Source organism: Canis lupus, chromosome 13 (genome assembly GCF_048164855.1).
Source record: "Canis lupus baileyi chromosome 13, mCanLup2.hap1, whole genome shotgun sequence".
In the NCBI taxonomy this organism is placed as follows: Eukaryota; Metazoa; Chordata; class Mammalia; order Carnivora; family Canidae; genus Canis; species Canis lupus.
Genome location: NC_132850.1, coordinates 15,360,510 through 15,382,013, shown reverse-complemented (window position 1 = coordinate 15,382,013; position 21,504 = coordinate 15,360,510). Strand labels below are relative to the sequence as shown.

The 21,504-nt window shown below is 46.5% G+C and overlaps 1 protein-coding gene across 9 annotated transcripts in view; it reads left to right on the top strand.

Moving 5' to 3' along the window:
- Window positions 1–1,106: 1,106 nt before the first annotated feature.
- RAD54L (RAD54 like) overlaps window positions 1,107–21,504 on the top strand; it is a 40,999-nt gene continuing 20,601 nt past the window's right edge. For 4 of the 9 annotated variants that reach the window (XM_072772309.1, XM_072772308.1, XM_072772306.1 and 1 more), the window contains exons 1-9: window positions 1,107–1,744; window positions 1,838–1,924; window positions 3,064–3,183; window positions 10,203–10,263; window positions 10,981–11,116; window positions 11,563–11,632; window positions 11,735–12,023; window positions 12,248–12,372; window positions 19,187–19,337. In XM_072772309.1, the coding sequence (XP_072628410.1) occupies window positions 1,742–1,744; window positions 1,838–1,924; window positions 3,064–3,183; window positions 10,203–10,263; window positions 10,981–11,116; window positions 11,563–11,632; window positions 11,735–12,023; window positions 12,248–12,372; window positions 19,187–19,337 (1,042 nt within the window). In that variant the 5' untranslated portion in view covers window positions 1,107–1,741. Of the gene's footprint in view, window positions 1,745–1,837; window positions 1,925–3,063; window positions 3,184–9,979; window positions 10,116–10,202; window positions 10,264–10,980; window positions 11,117–11,562; window positions 11,633–11,734; window positions 12,024–12,247; window positions 12,373–19,186; window positions 19,338–21,504 lie in introns of those variants that run through there. The other 5 variants (XM_072772310.1, XM_072772311.1, XM_072772313.1 and 2 more) reach the window with 5 other exon arrangements.

Here is a 21,504-nt window from a genome sequence, read left to right as displayed (position 1 = left end):
AGAAGTAGACTCCCCGCTGTGCAGGACACCCCCCCCCCCCCGCCGCCCATCTGGAGACCCCCGGGATCATGACCTAAGCACAAGGCAGACGCTCAACTCACTGAGCCACCCAAGCGCCCCCATTTGTTTGAGAGAAGAGTGGGGTAGAGAGAAAGCGAGCGTCTTGAGTCACTCCATGCTGAGCCAGCGGAGGCCTGGCTCCATCTCTGGAAGCTGGGATCACCACCGGAGAGGAAACCGAGTCAGACGCTTAACTCCGCCCCTCCCACCCCATGCGTCCCTAGAAGGTACATTTTATTTTAATTTAATTTAATTTTATTTTATTTTATATTTTTAAGATTTTATTTATTTAATCATGAGAGACACACAGAAAGAGGCAGAGACACAGGCAGAGGGAGAAGCAGGCTCCACGCAGGGAGCCGGACGTGGGACTCGATCCCGGGACCCCAGGGTCACGCCCCGGACCGAAGGAGGCGCTAAACCGCTGAGCCACCGGGAATTGCCCGAATGTACATTTTAGATACGAAGAAACTGTAGTTTTGAGACAGTCATTAAGTCTCTGGAATCAGGCTTGATTCCAGGAATCACACTTCCACCAACATGATTTTGCCTAGATAACAAAGGCAGCTTTCTTCAGGAAACCCCAGACCGAAGAATCCTGTTCCCCAAGGGCGCGATCCCTGCAGGAGCGGACCTGGCGGCAGGTAGGCAGGGGCGGAAGGCTCCCGCCGCCCTCGGGGTGGCGACATCCGAGCCGCAGCACAGCCGCGGGCTCAGCGCGCGGGCAGCGCACACACCCGCCGGCCTCCCCGAGCTCCAGCCCCAGCGGACCGGAGGCCACGCCCCCAGCCCGGCCCGACGCAGCCGGCCCCGCCCCGCCCCGCCCCGCCCCGTCCGCCCCGCCCACCTCCCCCAACCGCTCGCGCCTCTGCCGGCCCCGCCCACCCCGCCAAGTCCCACCTCCTCGCGGGTGGGTTTAGCCCCTTCTCCGCCGCGGACCGCGGAGGCCGCAGCGCCAGGCCCGCCCCCTTCCCCGGGTCGCGAGCGCCGAACGCATCGAACGCAGCCAATGGGTGTCGCGGCGGCAGCACCGCGGGAGGTTCGATTCACTGGGCCTGGCGGGGCCGCGGAGTCCGGGCGGCTGTTAACGCGCGCTTTAGGGAGAGGAGGGTTCTGGCGGGAGTGCTGGGGCGCGGCCTCGCTTCTGCGGCTCTCCCCGGCTCTCCCCGGTATTCCCCTCCCGGGCGCGGGTTCTCTTACTTGCCCTGCCTGGACCCCTGCTCGGCCTCCCCCAGTCCGGGCCTGGCTTCCGCGCTCCGGACCTGGGACAACCGCTTCAGACTGGCGCCTCGCCCTCCGCAGGCCTCGGGGTTTCACCGGGCCCTCTCCCCGGCCCGTGACTTCTACCCCGTCCCCCAACTGCTCCCTACCGTCGCGACCACTACCCCGGCTCCACTCTGCCTCTTCCCCGCATCCCAGGCTTTTGCTCTCCTTTGCTTGGATACTTCTGGGCCTGCTCTCCCGCCTCAGTAACTGGCGACCGACGCTCACAGTGTGGGCCTGAACTCTGGGCCCTGGCTGGATCCCCTCCACCCGTGCCCCATGCCCCCTCTTTAATCAGCCCGTGCTTTCAGTAATAGAGCACATCGCTTAAACCCGCGCTGGTTCTGCGCTCTCAGCTGCTGGGTGCCTTTGACCTTTGGTTGATGGGTACTTGACGTTTCATGCTCCTAAGCCCAGGATGGTAAGTATGGCCTAAGGGAGACTGTAGGTAGCCTTGTGTCTGGGTCTAATAGGCTCGGGCTGCGGGTGCTCAGCTTCCGTTTTCCCCTTACAGAGGAAGAGCTTAGCTCCTAGCCAGCTGGCCAAGAGAAAACCAGAAGGCAGACCTAGTGATGATGAAGACTGGCAGCCTGGGACAGTGGTGAGTACTCTGCCCTCTGGGAGATAGGACAGGGCTGTTTGGGCAGAAAGGAATCCTGGGCTTGGTTTCTGGGGTTTCATGGAATGAGCCTACTTACCTCTAGAAGCCCCTTTCAGTAAACTTTTACTTAGTGCTTATTCTGTGTCAGGCATTGAACAAAATAAAAAAAAAAAATCTTTTGTCTTCAAAGTGTTTACAGAAGCTAATGTAGCCCCAATTTTTCTGGTACAAAGGGATTCCCAAGCAAAAGAACAGATTGGGTTGGGCCTTTTGGCTCCCCTGGAAAAAAATGGCTCACCAGTGGCAACAAGCTGGCTGTACTTTTGCTGTGGATTGGGTCCTGTGCTCTGTTCCCTGCTTTTGAGGCTTTCTGGGGCTGGCTGTGCGTAGGACCTATGTAAACACATATCAATAGGATAATGCAGCATATACTTCAGAAAGAAAGAGTAGTTCAAGAAGTAAGTGGTTTAGCCACTGGAACTTCGGAGGAAGGGATTAGCTAAGGAAGATCTAGAAGGCAGTTTTGGGCAGGGACTGTATGTGAGAGGTGAAGGGGCTGATGTTTGTTTCAGGTGTGTCCTATAGGATCACTGAAGCTTCAAATACCTTGGCAAGGTGCTACAAGCTTGCTTGATGTTTCTATGGGGTCTTGCTCTGTAGTTGCACCACTGCTGGTGTGCCGGGGGCAGTGGGGGAGGTGGGGGGTCCCTCTCCCTGTAAGGAACAAGGCTGCCTCTTGCTACTTATGTGGGTCTCAGACTTGAACTTGGGGCAGCACTTGGTGCAGCTGGGTCATAAATGGTGCTGTTTGCTTCTGAAAATCCTTTCAGTGTGAGGTACATCACTGCTCCAGTGTGGGCTAACTGGCTTTCTTTATTCACTTTGTCCAGTGCCCCTCTTCAGATTAGACAAGTTCTGTAACCTCATTAACCTCCAGTTTTCTCACCTACTAAATAAATATAATAATAATAAACATCATAAGATGGCTATGAAGATTGCTGTGAAGATGATACATGATAATATACGTGAAGAGTTTAGCATAGTGCCTGGCATTTAATAAACGTTTTAAATGTTAATTGCCACTGTGGTGAACTCTGTGGTCATCTAGACTTCACTCGTCTTCCCCAATACTCTTCTAGACTCCCAAGAAACGGAAATCCAGCAGTGGGACTCAGAGCCAGGAGTGTTTCCTGTCTCCTTTTCGGAAACCTTTGACTCAACTAACCAATCGACCGCCCTCCTTGGATAGTAGTCAACATGTAAGTCAGAATTGCAGCCTGCTGATGAAGGTGTGCGCCCTATGGAGGCACCTTTCTTGTTTTGTCAAGAGAGGCTTCTACCCCATAGACAGACTTTTGTGGAGGCTTTGGGTCTAACCACAGCCTCAATAACCTGGAAGAGGCCTGACCTTTTCAAAATGTGTGCCTGACTTGGAGTCTCCCTTGTTATTTGGGCACCGGATTCCGGTGGCTCGGATTCTTGAGGACCTGAGGGTATAGGAAAGGGAAGGCCGTGGCAGGGTGTTCCACCCAGGATCCTCATGCCAGCTCAGACTCTCACTCAGCATATGGCTTTAAGAAGTGTCGGAGTCCTACAGCTTTCACGTGTTTCCTCTAGTAAAATAAAAAATGATGTTTACTATGGCAGGTTCTATGCATCATCTTATGTAACTCATGTTTTAAGATGCAGAAGTTGAGTCTCAGAGGGGTTAAGTAATTTGCCCAGAATTACAAACTAGTCAGATCTGCTTAGCTTCACCAAAGCTTTTTCCACTAAACTTTCTGAGGAGAATGGTATTGAGCTCTGGCACGGAGCTCCAAAAACCTTTGGAATTTCTTAGGTGATAAAGCAGTAAAGATGTCTTTTACTATTTATATATAAAACAAAAACAAAAGCAAAACCATTTCAACCACACCTGAGTTTATGTTAATGGGATTTTTTTTTTTTAAGATTTTATTTATTCATGAGAGACAGAGAGAGAGAGGCAGAGGGATAAGCTGGCCCCATGCAGGGAGCCGGATGTGGGACTCTATCCCAGGTTTCCAGGATCACGCCCTGGACTGAAGGTGGCGCTAAACCGCTGAGCCACCCGGGCTGCCCTGAGATTTTATTTGTGAAGCAACTAACCTTGTGGCTGGTTGCCAGGGGAACCAACCTACCAGTGGCTAGTATTTAATGCCTGTGTAATGAAGCCTCCATAAAACCCCCAAATGATCAAGGTTTGGAGAGCTTTTGAGTTGGTGAACAAGCGCTCGTCCATGTGCCAGGAAGTGGCCGCCCCAGACTCCACAGGAACAGAAACTCTTGTGCTTAGGACTCTTCCAGACCTTGCTCTATGTGTCTCTTCATCTGGCTGTGCATATCCTTTTATAGTCTTTTTGGTAAACTGTTAATCTAGCAAGTAAACTTTTCCTGAGTTCTGTGAGCTGCTCTAGAAAATTAATTGAATCCTAGGAGGGGTTGGGACCCTCTGATTTATAGCCTGTTGGTCAAAAGCATAGGGAGCAACCTGGATTTGGAATTGATGTCTGAAGTGGTGGAGGGAGGCATGTGGGACTGAGCCCCTAACTTGTGGGATCTGATGCTGACTCTAGGTAGATAATGTCAGAACTGAGTTAAATTGTAGGACACAGAGGTGGTACTGAATAATTTCTTGTGTGTGGAAATCCCACACATCTAGTGTCAAGTGAAGTACTGTGGTAGAGTGGGGGAGACACAGGAGTCTGTTTTTACTTTATAAGGATGTTTTGTTTTTTGTTTTTTTTTTAAAGATTTTATTTATTTATTCATGAGAGACAAAAAGAGAGAGACACAGGCAGAGGGAGAAGCAGGGTCTGTGCAGGAAGCCTGACACAGGTCTCGATCCCAGGTCCCCAGGATCATGCCCTGGGCCAAAGGCAGGCGCCAAACCCAGGGATCCCCCTATAAGGACGTTTTGAAGGAAAATGCAAATATGTTGATAGGAATATGTAATGGACGTTAGTTATTTGTACATTCAGGAAACATTTTAAAATTTTTACATAAAACTTGATAAATACAAAGGAATATGTATATAACATGGGAGATATAAAACACAGAATAAACACCTGTGAACCCACCATCCTGCCCTAGAATATCATCAAATCATAATCCCCCCCCAAAAAAAGTCATCCCTTTTCGCATTCTGACAGGTAACCACTATCCTGATTTATCTTCATCATCCCTTTTGTGATAGTTGAACTCTATATAATTCACTAAGTGATAACATTGTTTAATGTATTAAATGCATTTATGTAGTTAACTATTAAGCCTTTAAAAATGATGTGTATGGGGCACCTGAGTAACTCGGTGCCGAGTTCTTGGTTTCAGCTCAGGTCATGATCTCAGGGTCATGACATCAGGCTCCATGCTAAGCAGATTCTGTTTGAGATTTACGCTCTCCCTTGGCCCCTCCCCTTGCATGCATGCTTTCGTTTTTTTTCTCAAATAAATCTTAAAACCACAACAAAAAGATGTGTAGTTCCGTGTAAGTATATGACATAAGTGCAAGTGCAATGTGTTATACAACAGGGGGTCTAACAGTCTGGAAGTTGGTGAAATACCTGAATCTGAGGGATGTGCCAATTAGGTTGAGTCCTCAAGGATGTGAGGAGTCAGCCAGGTAAAAATAGTGGGCAATGTTCTAGCTAGAGGGGACAGCCTGTGTGAAAGCTGTGGAGGAAGGGGCCTGAAAGGCAAAAGTGCTTCAGGCCTACAAAAATCATAAGGTGTAGCCCTGGAGATGAGCACTTAGTCATAAATGTGTTGAGTTTGAAGCCTTGTAAGATAGGATATTTAGGTTTGGGGATGGTTGCAAATATGGGTAGTTGTGGAGCCTAGGAGGGAGGTAGGCACTGGAAATAGATTTGGGGTCGCTAGCATAGAGATGATGGTTGACTCCTCCAAAGTCTTTTGGAGTGTCAAGGTGAGTGTAGTCAGAGATGCTGAGGGGCAAGCCCTGAGGAACACTGACATTTAAGGAGGTTAAGTAGACAAAGAAGAGCTTATCAGGGGACTGAGCATGAGGTCCTAGAGAGGCAGAATAGTGGGAAAGTGGTGTCATGGTAGTCAAAGGCAGAGAATATTTGAGAAGAATAACCAGCTTTGTCTAGCCAGATAAGGATAGAAACACGTCCACTGGAATTTAGGTCATGTAGGCCATTGGTGATCTTAGAGTCATTTCAGAGGAGTGGAAGATTAAAAAGGGGAGACAGACAACTCTTTCTAGAAGTTTGAAGGGGAGGAGATAAGAGGTCAAAGGAATCTTTGCTTTTGTTTTTTAAAATTTTATTTTTTAAAGATTTTATTTATTTATTCATGAGACACAGAGAAGCAAAGATATAGGCAGAGGGAGAAGCAGGTTCCCTGTGGGGCGCCCAATGTGGAACTCGATCCCAGGACCCCAGGATAACATCCTGAGCCAAAGGCAGACACTCAACCACTGAGCCACCCAGGCGTCCCAAAATTTATTTATTTTAGAGAGAGAGAGTGTGTGCACAGGGGGAGAGGGACAGAGAATCACAGACTCTCTGCCGAGCATGGAGCTGCATCCCAGGACCCTGAGATCATGACCTGAGCTGAAGTCAAGAGTCGGATGCTTAACCGACTGAGCCACCCAGGGGCCTCAAAGGAATTTTTGTTTATAAGACAGGAGAGAGTTAAACTTGTTTTAAATGCTGATGAGAAAGACCCAGTGGAGAGGGAGAGGTTGAGATACAGGAGACATGGGGCAGAACTGATAGAGTGAACGTCCAGAAAAGGGAACCTTTGACCTTGGTGGGGAAGGTGGTTGCTCTCCCCCTTCTATCAGAAGGAAAGGAGGGTATGAGTTTTCCATAACTAAATAAAGAAAGAGCATGCTCTTTCCCATGCCTCTGCCCATCTTATGAGACCAGATTTCAGGAGGCTGGCCATGGTAAGTCTTGTAGGCTGTGTCCTCATGTTTTTGGCCAGGGATGCTCATTCTGCCACAGTGGTCGCACAAGCTTATAGTTCAAAGTCTTGCCTTTTTTTTTTTTTTTAAATTTTTATTTATTTATTATGAGAGACAGAGAAAGAGAGAGGCAGAGACACAGGCAGAGGGAGAAGCAGGCTCCACGCAGGGAGCCTGACGCGGAACTTGATCCCGGGCCCCCAGGATCACGCCCTGAGCCTAAGGTAGACGCCAAACCACTGAGCCACCCAGGTGTCCCCAAAGTCTTGCTTTTTAAATTAAATTCTTGGCTACTCAGAGCCTCAAATCTAGCCTTCTATGTTGACAATTTTGAAAATAATATTTCCTTTTTTGGGGGCGCCTGGCTGGCTCAGTCAGTGGAGCATGACAGTCTTGATCTCAGGGGTTATAGGTTCAAGCCCCATGTTGGGAGTAGAGATTACTAAAAAAAAAAAAACTTTAAAAAATAATACTTCAGTTTTAGTATTGAAGCCAAATTAGATAGGAATTCTCTTTCCTTTCCTTATTTGTTTGTTTAATTAATTTATTTGAGAGAGCATGCATGCGAGAGCTAGGGGAGGGGCAGAGGGAGAAGGAAAGAAGCAGACTCCCTGCTGAGGGTGGAGCCTGATGATGCAGATGATGCAGTGACAATGCAAAAGATGCAATGCAGTGACTCCAAGACCCTGAGATCACAACCTGAGCTGAAATCAAGAAGCTACACTCAACCAGCAGCCACCCAGGTGCCCCATCCTTTTCCTCTCTTTAGACTTAAGGGTGGCTTTGCGTTAGCATTGTTCATATACAAGCTTCTCATTATCATTGCCATTCATAGATAGAATAATCACAGTAATTAAAAATAGTCAATATAAGATTTCATCCAGCTGCAAAGAAATAGGCAAACAATTTGGGCCTTTCTTTGATCCCCCTCCCCCATCATGTTATTTATGTCATGGTCAGTTCTCCACATTATTTTTCTATCTTCTAGTAGATTATCAAATATATTAATTATATTTTTCCTATTTAAAGTACACTGAGTTTCTGGGGGCCTGGGCGGCTCAGTCAGTTAAGTGTCTGCCTTTGACTCATGTCGTGGTCCTGGGATTGAGCCCTGCATCGGGCTCCCGACTCAGTAGGGAGCCTGCTTCTCCCTCTCCTTCTAGGCTCATGCTCTCTGTCTCTCTCTCAAATATATAAAATCTTAAAAAAGTACGCTGAGTTTCTAGAAATTTATAATCTTTGTAGAAATGGGTCGGAATAAAAAGGTACAAAGTTCAGGGCAAGATAGGTTTGCTTTTTCCTTGTTAAACTACCATTTTGCTTGAGGGTAATATTTTTCATTATTTCTTTTTCCAATAATAATGTATTTACATTAAAACTACCTTTAGGGTTTCTGTTCTTATTTTCTCCTTGCTTTCTTGGGTTTCAGCTCTTGTTTTGTAGAGGTTCACAGACCATTGTAATTCCCCAAAGAGCTCAGAGATCTATAGACCAGAAGACCAGAATGTTGATGGGAGCTGTCAGAGTTACCCCAGGAGCTGGTGCTTGGACTCCCCTGCCTGCTCTTCAGCCCCAGCCCCATAGTCCAGTGCCGGTTCCAGGCTGAGGTGCTGGCACAGAGGCTTCTGTAGGCCCTGAGGTGGAGGCAGCAAGGCCACTCTTCTCTACGACCTATGTATGTCTACTTCTTGGCACCCTTGTCCCATTTTTCTTTTGGTGATTTTTTGGCCTTCTCCTATCCTCTTTCTCATGTTCCCTCTCTTGTGCTTTCCCATGGCAAGAAGATGCTGACTCTGGGCTGATCCATATGGCTGTACTTAAACAGGTTGGATTAGGAGGCCATACTGCCCACTGGTTAAAGTAAGGGTCCTGGAAACCAGGAAAGTCCTGCACCCGTCATGGCCCTGTGACTGGGGACAGTGACTTAACCACTCAGTCTCAATATGCCCATCTGGTACAGTGGAGATACCAGTAATAATGGGCCTCATAGTGCTGGTAGTGAGGATTCAATGGCAGCCTGAATGCGGGCATCTCGAGTGCTTAGCACTGCACCTGTTATACACTGTTATAGTCATCATGACTGTTGTCATTTTTGCTGTTGTTAATATTATTTAATAATAATACTGTTCCTGTTACTGCTGCTATTTTTTGAAGGTCTAGTTAGTTCCCAAGGAGGCTGACGTAGTAATTAGATGCAATAGGCAGAACTGTTACAACAAAAGAAATGTGATGTATGCCTGGGAAGATGTAGCCCTGTAAGAGAGTGGTTGTATCCAGACATTGGAGTTGTTAGTACTGGGGTTGGGTAAGTGTGTGGTGCTTTCTTCTTAAGGTGCTGTACCCTAGGGAATAGTTAGTTGTCCTTGTTGGCATGGCCTTTTATGAACAAACGAGTCTAAGCCTTGTGGCTGACGGAAGCTGGGCACTTGCCAGTGGTACTTTGCTGTCCCTGAGTATTTGTAGAATTGTATGTAAAGCCTTAAAGATGAAAACTGTTGTATAAAACCTAATAACCTAATAATGGAGTACATTTCCTTCTGTTCTAGATGCATCTGAGTGAGATGTAATCAAAATATAATGCTCTGAATGTATTACCTTTAAATAGGCATTTTAGGGGGATCCCTGGGTGGCTCGGTGGTTTAGCGCCTGCCTTCGGCCCAGGGTGATCCTGAAGCCCCGGGATCAAGTCCCACATTGGGCCCCCTGCATGGGGCCTGCTTCTCTCTCTGCCTGTATCTGTCTCTGTCTCTGTCTCTGTCTGTCTGTCTCTCTCTCTCTGTCTCTCATGAATAAATAAAAATCTTAAAAAAATTTTTTTTAAAATAGGCATTTTATTTAAAAAATTTTTTTTTTTTTTTTTTTTTTAGTTATGATAGTCACACAGAGAGAGAGAGAGAGAGAGGCAGAGACACAGGCAGAGGGAGAAGCAGGCTCCATGTACCGGGAGCCCGACGTGGGATTCGATCCCCGGTCTCCAGGATCGCGCCCTGGGCCAAAGGCAGGCGCCAAACCGCTGCGCCACCCAGGGATCCCTAAAAAAATTATTTTTAAGGTTTACTTACTTTAGAGAGAGCAAGAAAGTGTGTGCAAGTAGGAGAGGGAGAGAGGGAGGGGAGGAGAGAGAATTTCTGGCAGACTCTCCACTGAGCACAGAGCCTGATGTGGGGCTTGATCCACGATCCCAAGATCATGGCCCGACTGAAACCAAGAGTCAAATGCTCAACTGACTCAGCCACCCAGGTACCCCTAAATAGGCATTTTAGACTGCATTTGTAAAAATATCCTAGAACATCTCTAATCAGTCCTGAATCCCTGTTTCTTTTTTAGGAAGCGTTTATTCGAAGCATTTTGTCAAAGCCTTTTAAAATCCCCATTCCAAATTATCAAGGTAAAAATGGAGACTTTTCTGTTTTTTGAATCAATCATGTTTGAATGTATCTGAATAATTTAAAACCTCTGTTTTTGTGAATATACGCTTACCTTGGAATTGAAGATGCCAGCCCAGTGGTGACAATGTGTGGGGTAACACTCCAGAGGCCTGCATGAAGGTTGTGTTTGATAGCTTCAGCAAGAGCTGCCAGGACTAACTGCCCCTCCTCCTCTTGGTGGGATATGCCAATACTTGGGAAGCTCCTGGGGGCGGGCCCTGGTGGCTGATGGGCCCAGGCTTCATTCAGTCTGAGTGAATTTAGTAGCATCTTGTTTCTGAGGTTGACTGAGGCCTGGGTTCCACAGAGTTTTTCCCTGGCCTGTGTAAGACCTAGCATAGTGCTAAAACGGGCTGGGGAGGGAGGAGGCCAACTCCTAAGAGTTCTTCATCTTCAAAGGCCTCTTTGAGTTTTAGACCTTTCTAGGATTGATTTGAGATGAACAAGACCTGGCCCTCCACAAGTTTATAGTTAAATGGGATAAGTAAGATGTGAAAAACGCTAATCTGAGGCAGACTAGGATAATAGATAGAGGTGCCCAGCTAGGTTTGGAGAGGTTCTGGAAGAGAGAAGGTCATGTGCAAGCTTAGGAAAGGTTATGTGAAGGATAGGCATTTGAGCTGGGCCTAGTGATCTCTTCAATACAGAGGCTCAGGTGACAGATTGTTGGTTTCTAGGTCCCCTGGGCTTTCGGGCATTGGGCCTCAAAAGGGCTGGGGTCCGCCGGGCCCTCCATGACCCCTTGGAAGAAGGTGCCTTGGTTTTGTACGAGCCTCCCCCACTGAGCGCCCATGACCAGATGAAGCTTGACAAGTATGTACATTGGTATTTCTTGGGCAGGTCTAGTCTTCTGTTAAGTGCACGTACCTGGAAGGGCAGAGGGCATTTTGGTGTGATTTTTTTCCTTGGGACTGGCATGTATTCAGAGTGCTGTCATGACCACTGTACCACCATCCAGAGAGTGGGTTAGGTGGGGAAGGAGAATGTGTAGCAAAGAGTTTGTGGGCATGTTTAGTTGGTGGGTGTTCATCTTCTTGCCAAGCTTGCTCAGGGAAGCTGGAGGGATTGATGACATAGGGAACCCTCTCCTCACTTTCTAACTCCTAGAGCAAAAATTTGCTATGGTATGATTATCAGGCCACAAAAGTCCTCTCTTAGGCAGCTGCCTCTGTGGCCTCTGGGTCAGCAGGATACAACTTCCTAAGGGCGTATCCTTGCACATGTCTGAGCTACATGTTTTCTTTGCTGTGTTTTCTTAGGGAAAAACTCCCTGTCCATGTGGTTGTGGATCCTATTCTCAGTAAGGTCTTGCGGCCTCATCAGAGAGAGGTAAAAGGGACTGGGGGGAAAGAGGTATGGGATGGGAGGCTGCCATCCCTGGGGCAGCACCAGTGTGGGTACCAAAGTGGCCTGAATGCTGTTATTCCCCAGGGAGTAAAGTTCCTGTGGGAGTGTGTCACCAGTCGGCGTATCCCTGGCAGCCACGGCTGCATCATGGCTGATGAGATGGGCCTGGGCAAGACGCTGCAGTGCATCACGTTGATATGGACGCTTTTGCGCCAGAGTCCAGAGTGCAAACCAGAAATTGACAAGGCAGTGGTGGTGTCACCCTCCAGCCTGGTGAAGAACTGGTACAATGAAGTCGGGAAATGGCTTGGAGGGAGGATCCAACCTCTGGCCATTGACGGAGGCTCTAAGGATGAGATAGACCAAAAGCTAGGTATGGAGCCTTAATAGAGTTGGCTGTACTCTTCCATACAACTTGCTCCTTTCTTGTATATATGCTCACTGATGGCCAGCAGGCTGAGGGCAATGAGGGGGGTGGAAGAGAATTCCCATGGAAAATAGTGGAGATAGTTATTTCCAGGCAAAATTAAAGAATCGGCAAACTCTTTTTCTTTAAGATATTCTAGATTTTTTCCCTTGACATGTTTTCTATTGTAGAAGGATTCATGAACCAGCGTGGAGTCCGAGTGCCTTCTCCCATCCTCATCATTTCCTATGAGACTTTCCGCCTTCATGTTGGAGTCCTCCAGAAAGGAAGTGTTGGACTGGTCATATGTGATGAGGTACTTGGCTCCCAGCAGTCTGGGTGGTAGGAAAAAGTGTTGAAATGTCCTAAGAACTGTCATCTAAGGGCTGTATCAGTTACTGGGGAATATATGTATGTATGTATGTATATAATATGACATATATATATAGATTTATTTTTAGAATGTTTTTTTTTAAAGACGTATGTATTTTTTTATGAGAGAGAGACACACACACAGAGACATAGGCAGAGGGAGAAGCAGGCTTCTCACAGGGAGCCGAGTGCAGGACTCGATCCCGGATCCCGGGATCACACCCTGAGTTGAAGGCAGATGCTCAAGCACTGAGCCACCCAGGTGTCCATATGTATATATTTTTTAAGGTTCTATTTGTTTGAGAAAGCACGAGTGAGATGATTCAAGGGGAGGAGCAGAGGGAGAGAAACAGATTCCCCTCTGAGCAGGGAACCCGATGCTGGGCTCGATCCCAGAACCCCGAAATCATGATGGAGATGAAAGCAGATACTCAGCCAACTGAACCACCCAGGCATCCCAGTCTCTGGGGAATATTAAGGACAGAGCTTGTTGCCTTAGAGGACACAGTGAGAGGGAGAGCCCTTGACGTCAACCTACCAATAGGGATTAAGCATTACTTGGAACTCCCAAGGAGGGTGAGGTACTATGGGCTATTTGGTTTTGTTGCCTTCAGTCAGTATTCTCAGACCAAGGAAATACTTTGAAGGATGGGAGGGATTTGGATGGGTGGAGAGACACAGTACAGTGTTTAAAGGAATAGGTTCTAGAGTCAGAGAGACTTGTATTCAAATTCTGGCTCTTGTAATTACCAGTAAAATGACTTTGACTCGTTGCTAAACCACCTGAGCGGGGCAGCCCCGGTGAGGCTCAGTGGTTTAGTGCTGCCTTCAGCCCAGGGCGTGATCCTGGAGACCAGAGATCGAGTCCCATGTCAGGCTCCCTGCATGGAGCCTGCTCCTCCCTCTGCCTATGTCTCTGCCTCTCTCTCTCTCTCTCTCTCTCTCTGTGTCTCTCATGAATAAATAAATAAATAAAATCTTTAAAAAAAATAAACCACCTGAGCCTCTGTTTCTGAGTTAGTAAAGTGGGATAATAATATTTATAATAATCCTTGAAATAATATTCATGGGATTATTGTGAGGATTAAATGAGGTGAATGAGGGAAAGCTCTTCACACAGTGCCTGGTATGTCATAAGACTTTGGTAATTGTCATAAGACTCTGGTTTTGGTTTTTGGTTTTTTTGTTTTGCTTTGTTTTAAGATTATTTATTTATTTATTCATGAGAGACAGACACAGGCAGAGGGAGAAGCAGGCTCTATGCAGAGAGCCTGATATGGGACTTGATCCCAGGTCTCCAGGATCACGCCCTAGGCTGATGGTGGCGCTAAACCGCTGAGCCATGCAGGCTGAGCCATCCAGGCCCTGTTATTTTTTTGTTCGAGGCTGGGGAGATGCATGTGAACAGAAACAGGGAAGTCTAGTGTGGACAGTCCATACACCTTATAGTCTGTATAAATTGTATGGGACAAAGAGAAACATGGTAATAGTTATTTTCTAGCCTTTTCCACCACAATGCATGAATGGTGGTAGAGATGCTACTACTTGGAAAGGAATGAGGGTGACTGGGAGCTTCCCATTATAAAGAATTCTCCAGGTTTTCAGGGTGCTTAGGTACTCTGAGGCTGCTATCATTGCGCCTCTTGGGAAGAGTGAAGGCCACTCTGCACACCCCTGGGGCTTTAGTGGAGGGGTGGCTGAAAGACTTGGTCCCCTTTGTCAGCTGTTTGGCAAGCTTGACTGTGCTCTGGAAACTATGGATTAGCTCAATATCTAAGGGACTTTTGGGATGCCATGCTTGCTAGTTATGATCTCTTTCCTTATTGTGCTTTTGTCTTTAATGAAGAGTCTGTCATTGTTGGGCATGTGTATCAACTTCTAACACTTTGATGGACTGTTCTTTCTGGTAAGAATAAAGGATTTAGCAGGTTGAGGTGGGTTACATGTATGATAACCCTATGAAGTTCAAGGCCCTGGCCAATCTAGATTTCCTTCTGCTCTGTAGTGTTTCTTTCTCATTCTGTCCTGCTTTCTGAGCTGACTCTGCAGGGCACAAGGGACCAGGCTGCTTCTTGCCACATTGCAGCATCCTGGCCCTCCCATTTACTCATCTACCTTTTTTATTTTTTTAAAGATTTATTTATTTATTTATTTATTTATTTATTTATTTATTTATTTATGAGAGAGAGAGACGGGGAGAGTGCAAGTTAGAGAGCGTGAGCATCAGGAAGAGGGAGAAGCAGACTTCCTGCTGAGCAGGGAGCCCAACGCGGGGCTTAATCCCAGGACCCCGGGATCATGACCTTAGCTGAAGAGAGACACTTAACTGACTGAAATCCCAGGACCCCGGGATCATGACCTTAGCTGAAGAGAGACACTTAACTGACTGAACCACCCAGGCACCCCACATCTACCTATTTTCATCAGCAGTTTGTCAATTGTGAGAGATATGAGGAAGCCAGTTTGGAAAGATAGCTTACTCTAAGAGGACTTTCTCAGGTTTGGACCCTGGAGAGGGAAGATGCTGCCCCAGGCTTTCCTTCTCCCAGTACCCACAGTGCTTCCTCCCAGTACCTCCAGTGCTTCTCTCTGGCACACAAAATCTTCTTATCCCTATAGTAGTGTGAGTTAGGGCAAGTCAGAAGACTTGGGGTCAGCCTTGGCTGCCACTTATAAGGATACTGTGCAGGTGAGACTGCTCAAGGTCTCAGTTACTTCTGTGTACTAGATGGCATAGGGTCAACCTGAAAAGAATATGATCCAGATCAAGAGAGATCTATGGAAGCATTTTGTAAAGTAGATGAATAGGTGAGGGATTGACATTGTCATTATCATCATCATCTCAGTTTTAGAGGTTAGGAGAAGTGTGATGACTTGCCCAGTTTCCCCCTGTCAGGACCAAGTGAGGTGGGACTTGAATCCAGGCCTGAGATTTTAAGACCTGGCTCTTATCCCTTGGATATAACCCAAAACTTGGTGTGGGAAGTCTGGCTTAGGTATGGGAGGACTGGCCCTGTGTGCCTTATCCAGATCCATATATGTTCCTTTAGAAGAGCTAGAACACACAGCAGGTCAGAAGAAACATGGTGGGGAAATACATAAAAAACAAGAATATTGCTCGTAGGGCTCATGTGTCAGAGAGAAAAGTGGTATTTAATTGTGGCATTGTTTATTGTTTTCAGAAAGAATAAGTGAAGAACTCTGCCAGAACTGAAATTCAGCAGCAGCTTATTAATAAGAGCTCTGGCAACTTTTCATCTGGCCAAATATTTGATTTGCTGAATTGTCAGAGTTTGGGTTTTATTTATTTATTTATTTTTAAGATTTTGTTTTTGGGGCACCTGAGTGGCTCACTTGGTTGAGCGTCAACTCTTGATCTCAGCTTGGGTCTTAATCTCAGGGTCATGAGTTTGGGCCCCTCATTGGGCTCTGCACAGGATGTGGAGCCTACTTGAAAAAAAAAAAAAAGAGGGGCACCTGGCTAGCTCAGTGGTTAAGCATCTGGCTCAGGTGTGATCTTGGGGTCCTGAAATCGAGTCCCCCATCAGGATCCCCACAGGGATGCCTGTTTCTCCTTCTATAAAATATTATTTTTAAGCAATCTCTAAACCCAGTGTGGGACTTGAAATCATGACCATGAGATCAAGAAGAGCACATTCCTCTGACTGAACCAGCCAGCCACTCCAGAGAGTTTGGGTTTTAAATCTCTGGGTGATAGTGGAAGGAGGTGGGTCTGAAGTCTGGGTATTCTCATAAGGAGCTGGGATTGGCTTTCCCTTCCACAGAGACCCACAAGGATAATGTGTCAGCTCAGTTCATTTACTGGATTATTTATTAAGTGCCTATTATGTGTCAGGTCCTGGGGGTCCCATGATGCCTCCCCTCAGGGAGCTTCAGTTTAGGGGGACCCAGTTGTTGACACCTATTTCCCTAGGGTCTTTTGGGTAATTTCCTAACAAGTTTCATTTCCCTCTTGGGCTCCAGATCTGAGCCTTCTCTCCTTCAGGGCTAGTGCTTATAGCCTCTAGTCATTTTTAGTTTTTTAATTTGTTTTGGATGTCTTAAATATTTTTTGAGATGTAATTGATATATAACATTGCATTAGTTTTAGGTATACAACATGCAGTCATTTTTTTATTTTTTTAAGATTTTATTTATTTATTTATTCATGAGAGACAGAGGGAGAGGCAGAGACACAGGCAGAGGGAGAAGCAGGCCCCATGCAGGGGGCCTGACGTGGGACTCGATCCTGGGTCTTCAGGATCAAGCCCTGGGCTGAAGGCGGCGCTAAACCGCTGAGCCACCCGGGCTGCCCCATGCAGTCATTTTTAAAGATTGAAATTCTATGCCTAATTCTTCTTTAATAGCAATACTGATTATTCATTCATTCATTTCATTCAACAGACATTTACTGAACAGTTTTCTGTCCTATGCACCAAATTATATAGAGGCAAATCTGACATGGTTTCTTTTTCTTTTTTTTCTTTTTTTTTTTTAAGATTTTATTTATTTATTCATGAGAGACAGAGAGAGGCAGAGACACAGGCAGAGGGAGAAGCAGGCTCCATACAGGGAGCCCGATGTGGGACTCGATCCCGGGTCTCCAGATTACACCCTGGGCTGAAGGCAGCGCTAAACCGCTGAGCCACCGGGGCCGCCCGACATGATTTCTGCTTTAAGAAGTTCCTGTCTAGGGATCCCTGGGTGGCGCAGCGGTTTGGCGCCTGCCTTTGGCCTAGGGTGTGATCCTGGAGACCCGGGATCAAATCCCACATCACCGGGCTCCCGGTGCATGGAGCCTGCTTCTCCCTCTGCCTATGTCTCTGCCTCTCTCTCTCTCTCTCTGTGGCTATCATAAAAAAAAAAAAAAATTAAAAAAAAAATTAAAAAAAAAAAAAAGTTCCTGTCTAGCTGAGGAGATTAAGTATAGTAGAGTATGGGGATCCCTGGGTGGCGCAGCAGTTTAGCGCCTGCCTTTGGCCCAGGGCGTGATCCTGGAGACCCGGGATCGAATCCCACGTCAGGCTCCCGGTGCATGGAGCCTGCTTCTCCCTCTGCCTATGTCTCTGCCTCTCTCTCTCTCTCTCTCTCTCTCTGACTCATAAATAAATAAAAAAAAAAAATTAAAAAAAAAAGATTTATAAGTATAGTAGAGTATGATTAGTCTCTAGTATATATAGCAGTAGATGAGAGACAGAGTAGTACAAGTGCTTGGAACCACACATACCTGAGTTCAAATCCTAGTTCTGCTATTTACTACCAGTGTGATTTTGGAAAACTGTTCACCTTTCTGACCTTCATTTTCTCTAAAATAGGTATTACAATTCCCACTCATCTGATTGTTATCTGGATTACAGAAGAGAATATAAGGGAAGTGCTTCCTATTAGTACAGTGCCTGGCACTTTGAAAAGATTCAGCAAACAACTATTATGTACGGAGCGCCATAGGAGTGAGGAAGTGGGAGAGACCAACGAGCTGGGGTCATTGAGGAAGGCTTTGCAAAGGAGATGACCTTTGAGGAATTGGCCTGTGGGAGAGAATTCTGGGCAGAGAAATGGCATGGGCAAAGAGACCTAAGGAAATCCAGCATGAAGAGTTATAGCTTCTTGGACTAAGACCAGCTGTGGAGAGTTGTCAGAGAAGTTAGTTGGGGTCTTACTGAGAAATGCTAAAGTAATGAGCTTGGACCTGATCCTAGAGACAGGAGGTTCAGTAAAGAGTCTGTGTTTAATTCCATTGTACAAGGCTGACCAGAGGGGGGGCATGCTGACTTGTTCATTCTTTCATTGGTGATTGCATTTTGAATGTCTTGCTCAGTACAGGCTGAAATGGGGCCTGTGGATGGAAGAGGCACAGACCTGATCTTGCCCATGTGGTTCTTGGGGAAAGAGGGAAGATAATAGGGTCCTTTACAACCCTCTTGAAAAAGGCTTAAAAAAGAGAGATAAAACAGTGGTGTATATGAGGGATGGGTGACAGGGAGAATAGGGATTGGGGAACAGCTGCAAAAGGAGGCAGGGAGAGGCTCTTTTTTTTTTTTTTTTAAACTTTTTTTATTTATTTATGATAGTCACACACACACACAGAGAGAGAGAGAGAGAGAGAGGCAGAGACACAGGCAGAGGGAGAAGCAGGCTCTATGCACCGGAAGCCCGACGTGGGATTCGATCCTGGTTCCCCAGGATCGCGCCCTGGGCCAAAGGCAGGCGCTAAACCGCTGCGCCACCCAGGGATCCCGGGAGAGGCTCTTTAGGTATATGAGCTGTGGATTCTGCAGGGAGAGGGAAGGAGGAGCCTGGGCCAAGTCCCTTTAGCTCTCACAGCTGAGAGATGGCCTGTAGACCAATCCAGAAGGCATCTGGCTCCGGAGGTTCTGGGCTGGTTTGGCTTATGGGGAAGGAGGATTCCCTGAAAACAGGAGTCTAGAACATGGCTAAATGTCTGTGAAGAGGATAGGCAGCCTGCTAAGGCTCTGGAGGTTGGGGCGGGGAAAAGGAGGGTAGATAATGGAATCTAGGAAATCCTTGCTTTATGGATGTAGCACTGGTGGTCTGGAAACTAACAGTCTCTCTCTTGAACCTGACTTTTCTCCCTAGGCAAGCAGGTAAATTCTCATTCTTGTTGCACTCTACCCAGTTCCCAAGATCCTAGGACCTGTAATGTTTATGATTCCTCTTTCCCTGTTTACACAAGACTTTGCTATCATGAGGGATTCCACATCATGCCGAGGCCTAAGTGAAAATTAATTTCCTTGCAGGGACACAGACTTAAGAACTCTGAGAATCAGACTTACCAGGCCCTGGACAGCTTGAACACCAGCCGACGGGTGCTTATCTCTGGGACCCCCATCCAGAATGATCTCCTTGAGTATTTCAGCTTGGTACATTTTGTTAATTCAGGCATTCTGGGTAAGAAACCAGCCTTGTCTGCTACATTGGAAAGGAGCCTTGCTTTGGCCTTGGGAATGTAACTCTAGCTGAAGAGAGAAAGGAGGGAATGTTAGTTATATGTAGGTCACTAGGCACTCTTGTAGGAAGGCTGCTTTTGTCAGGGAGTAATTTAGCCATTGGGGGGGACCTTGGTGCTACTGAACAACTCAACAAGGCCCAGTCCAGCTATTTTTCTACTGCAGAGGTGGCAGGGGCTATGCACAATGTGGTGTGACAATGAGCTGGGGATGGAAACACTACCCCAGGCATTTTTGCTCATCACAGCCTAGCTGCCTCACAAGAGCATTGGCCTTAAGGCAGTTGGTCTTGGACAGTTTTTGTTTTTGTTGGTTAACTGCCTTTTAGTGTACAGTTCAGTATCATTTTTTTAAAGGATTTTATTTATTCATGAGAGACATAGAGAGGCAGAGACACAGGCAGAGGGAGAAGCAGGCTCCATGCAGGGAGCCCAGGATCATGCCCTGAGCCCAAGGCAGATGCTTAACCACTGAGCCACCCAGGCGTCCCTCAGTATCATTAAATATGCTTACATTGTTGTGCAGCCATCACCACCATCCATCTCCAGAACTATTTTTATCTTGAAGAATTGAAATGCTACCCATTAAACAATAACTCCGTTGTCCCTTCCCCCCAGCCTTTAGCAACCACAGGTAGGTAGTTCTTGCACATAAGTATCTGTGGGAGGGTTTGTTCGTGCCACCCCAACTTGCCAGTGCTCAGGAAGAGAACTTTACATGAGAACCAGCTAAGTAGCAAAATTTTCATAAAGTTAACACATTGGTGTAACCACTATCAGATCAATTACTGCCACCATCTCTGCAGTAGAGTACCTCCCCCTTTTTTTAATATTTTATTTACTAATTTAGAGAGAGTGAGCAAGTGAACACAAGTGGGAAGGGGCAGAGGGAGAGGGAGAAAAAGAATTCCAAACAGACTCCGTGCTAAATGTGGAGCCCAGTGTGGGGGCTTGATCCCAGTACCCTAAGATTGTGACCTGAGCCAAAACAAGAGTCAGATTCCCAATCAAGCCACCCGGGTGCTCCTAGCAGCACCCTCTTCTAATCACTGTTCTCTCCTTTTCCCTGGGAAGCACACTCTTCTGACACCTGATTGGTTTTTGCCTATTTTTGACTTTATATAAATGGAATAATACAGTATATATTCCTTGGCTAAATAATATACAGTATATATTCCTGTTTCTTTTGTTCAACATTATGTTTATGAGATTCATCCATGTTGTTGCTCCTGGCAGTTAATTTTTTTCTTTGTATACTAATCTCTTCTTTTGTTTGTTTTTTGAGAGAGGGGAGCAGAAGGTAGAGGGAGAGAGAATCTTAAGCAGGTTTCATGCCCAGCACAAGCCTGATGTGGGTCTCAACCCCACAACCCTGAGATCACCACCTGAGCTGAAATCAAGAGTTGGATACTTAACCCAACTGAGCCACGCACATCCCCTTATACTATTCCATTTTTATGAATATACTATAATATTTTTTGTGTGTTCTGGTGATGGACAGTTGAGTTTCCAGTTTTTCATTCTTTTGAATAATGTTGCTGTGAACATTCTTGTATGTCTTTACCTGAGCATAATGTACATTTCTTTTGTGTAAATATGCATTCTCTGTCCTGCAAGTGGAATTGCTAGGTCATATGCTATGCATGTGTTCAGCTCTATTTTATTTTATTTTTTTTTAATTTTTTATTTATTGATGAATCAGAGAGAGAGAGAGAGAGAGAGAGAGAGGCAGAGACACAGGCAGAGGGAGAAGCAGGCTCCATGCACCGGGAGCCCGACGTGGGATTCGATCCCGGGTCTCCAGGATCACACCCTGGGCCAAAGGCAGGCGCTAAACCGCTGCGCCACCCAGGGATCCCTGTGTTCAGCTCTAGTAGTGATTATGCCAGTAGTATAAGAGAATTCCAGTAGCTCTATGTCAGGGGTCAGCAAATTTTTTCTTAAGTGGCTAAATAGTATTTTAGACTTGCAGGCCATACTGTCTACTCAGCGCTGCTACTATGGCAAGAAAGCAGCCATAGAATGTAAATGAATGGACGTGGTTGTGTTCTAATAAAACTTTATTTAAAGAAACAAATGGCTGGCCCACGGCTGTAGTTTGCCGACCTC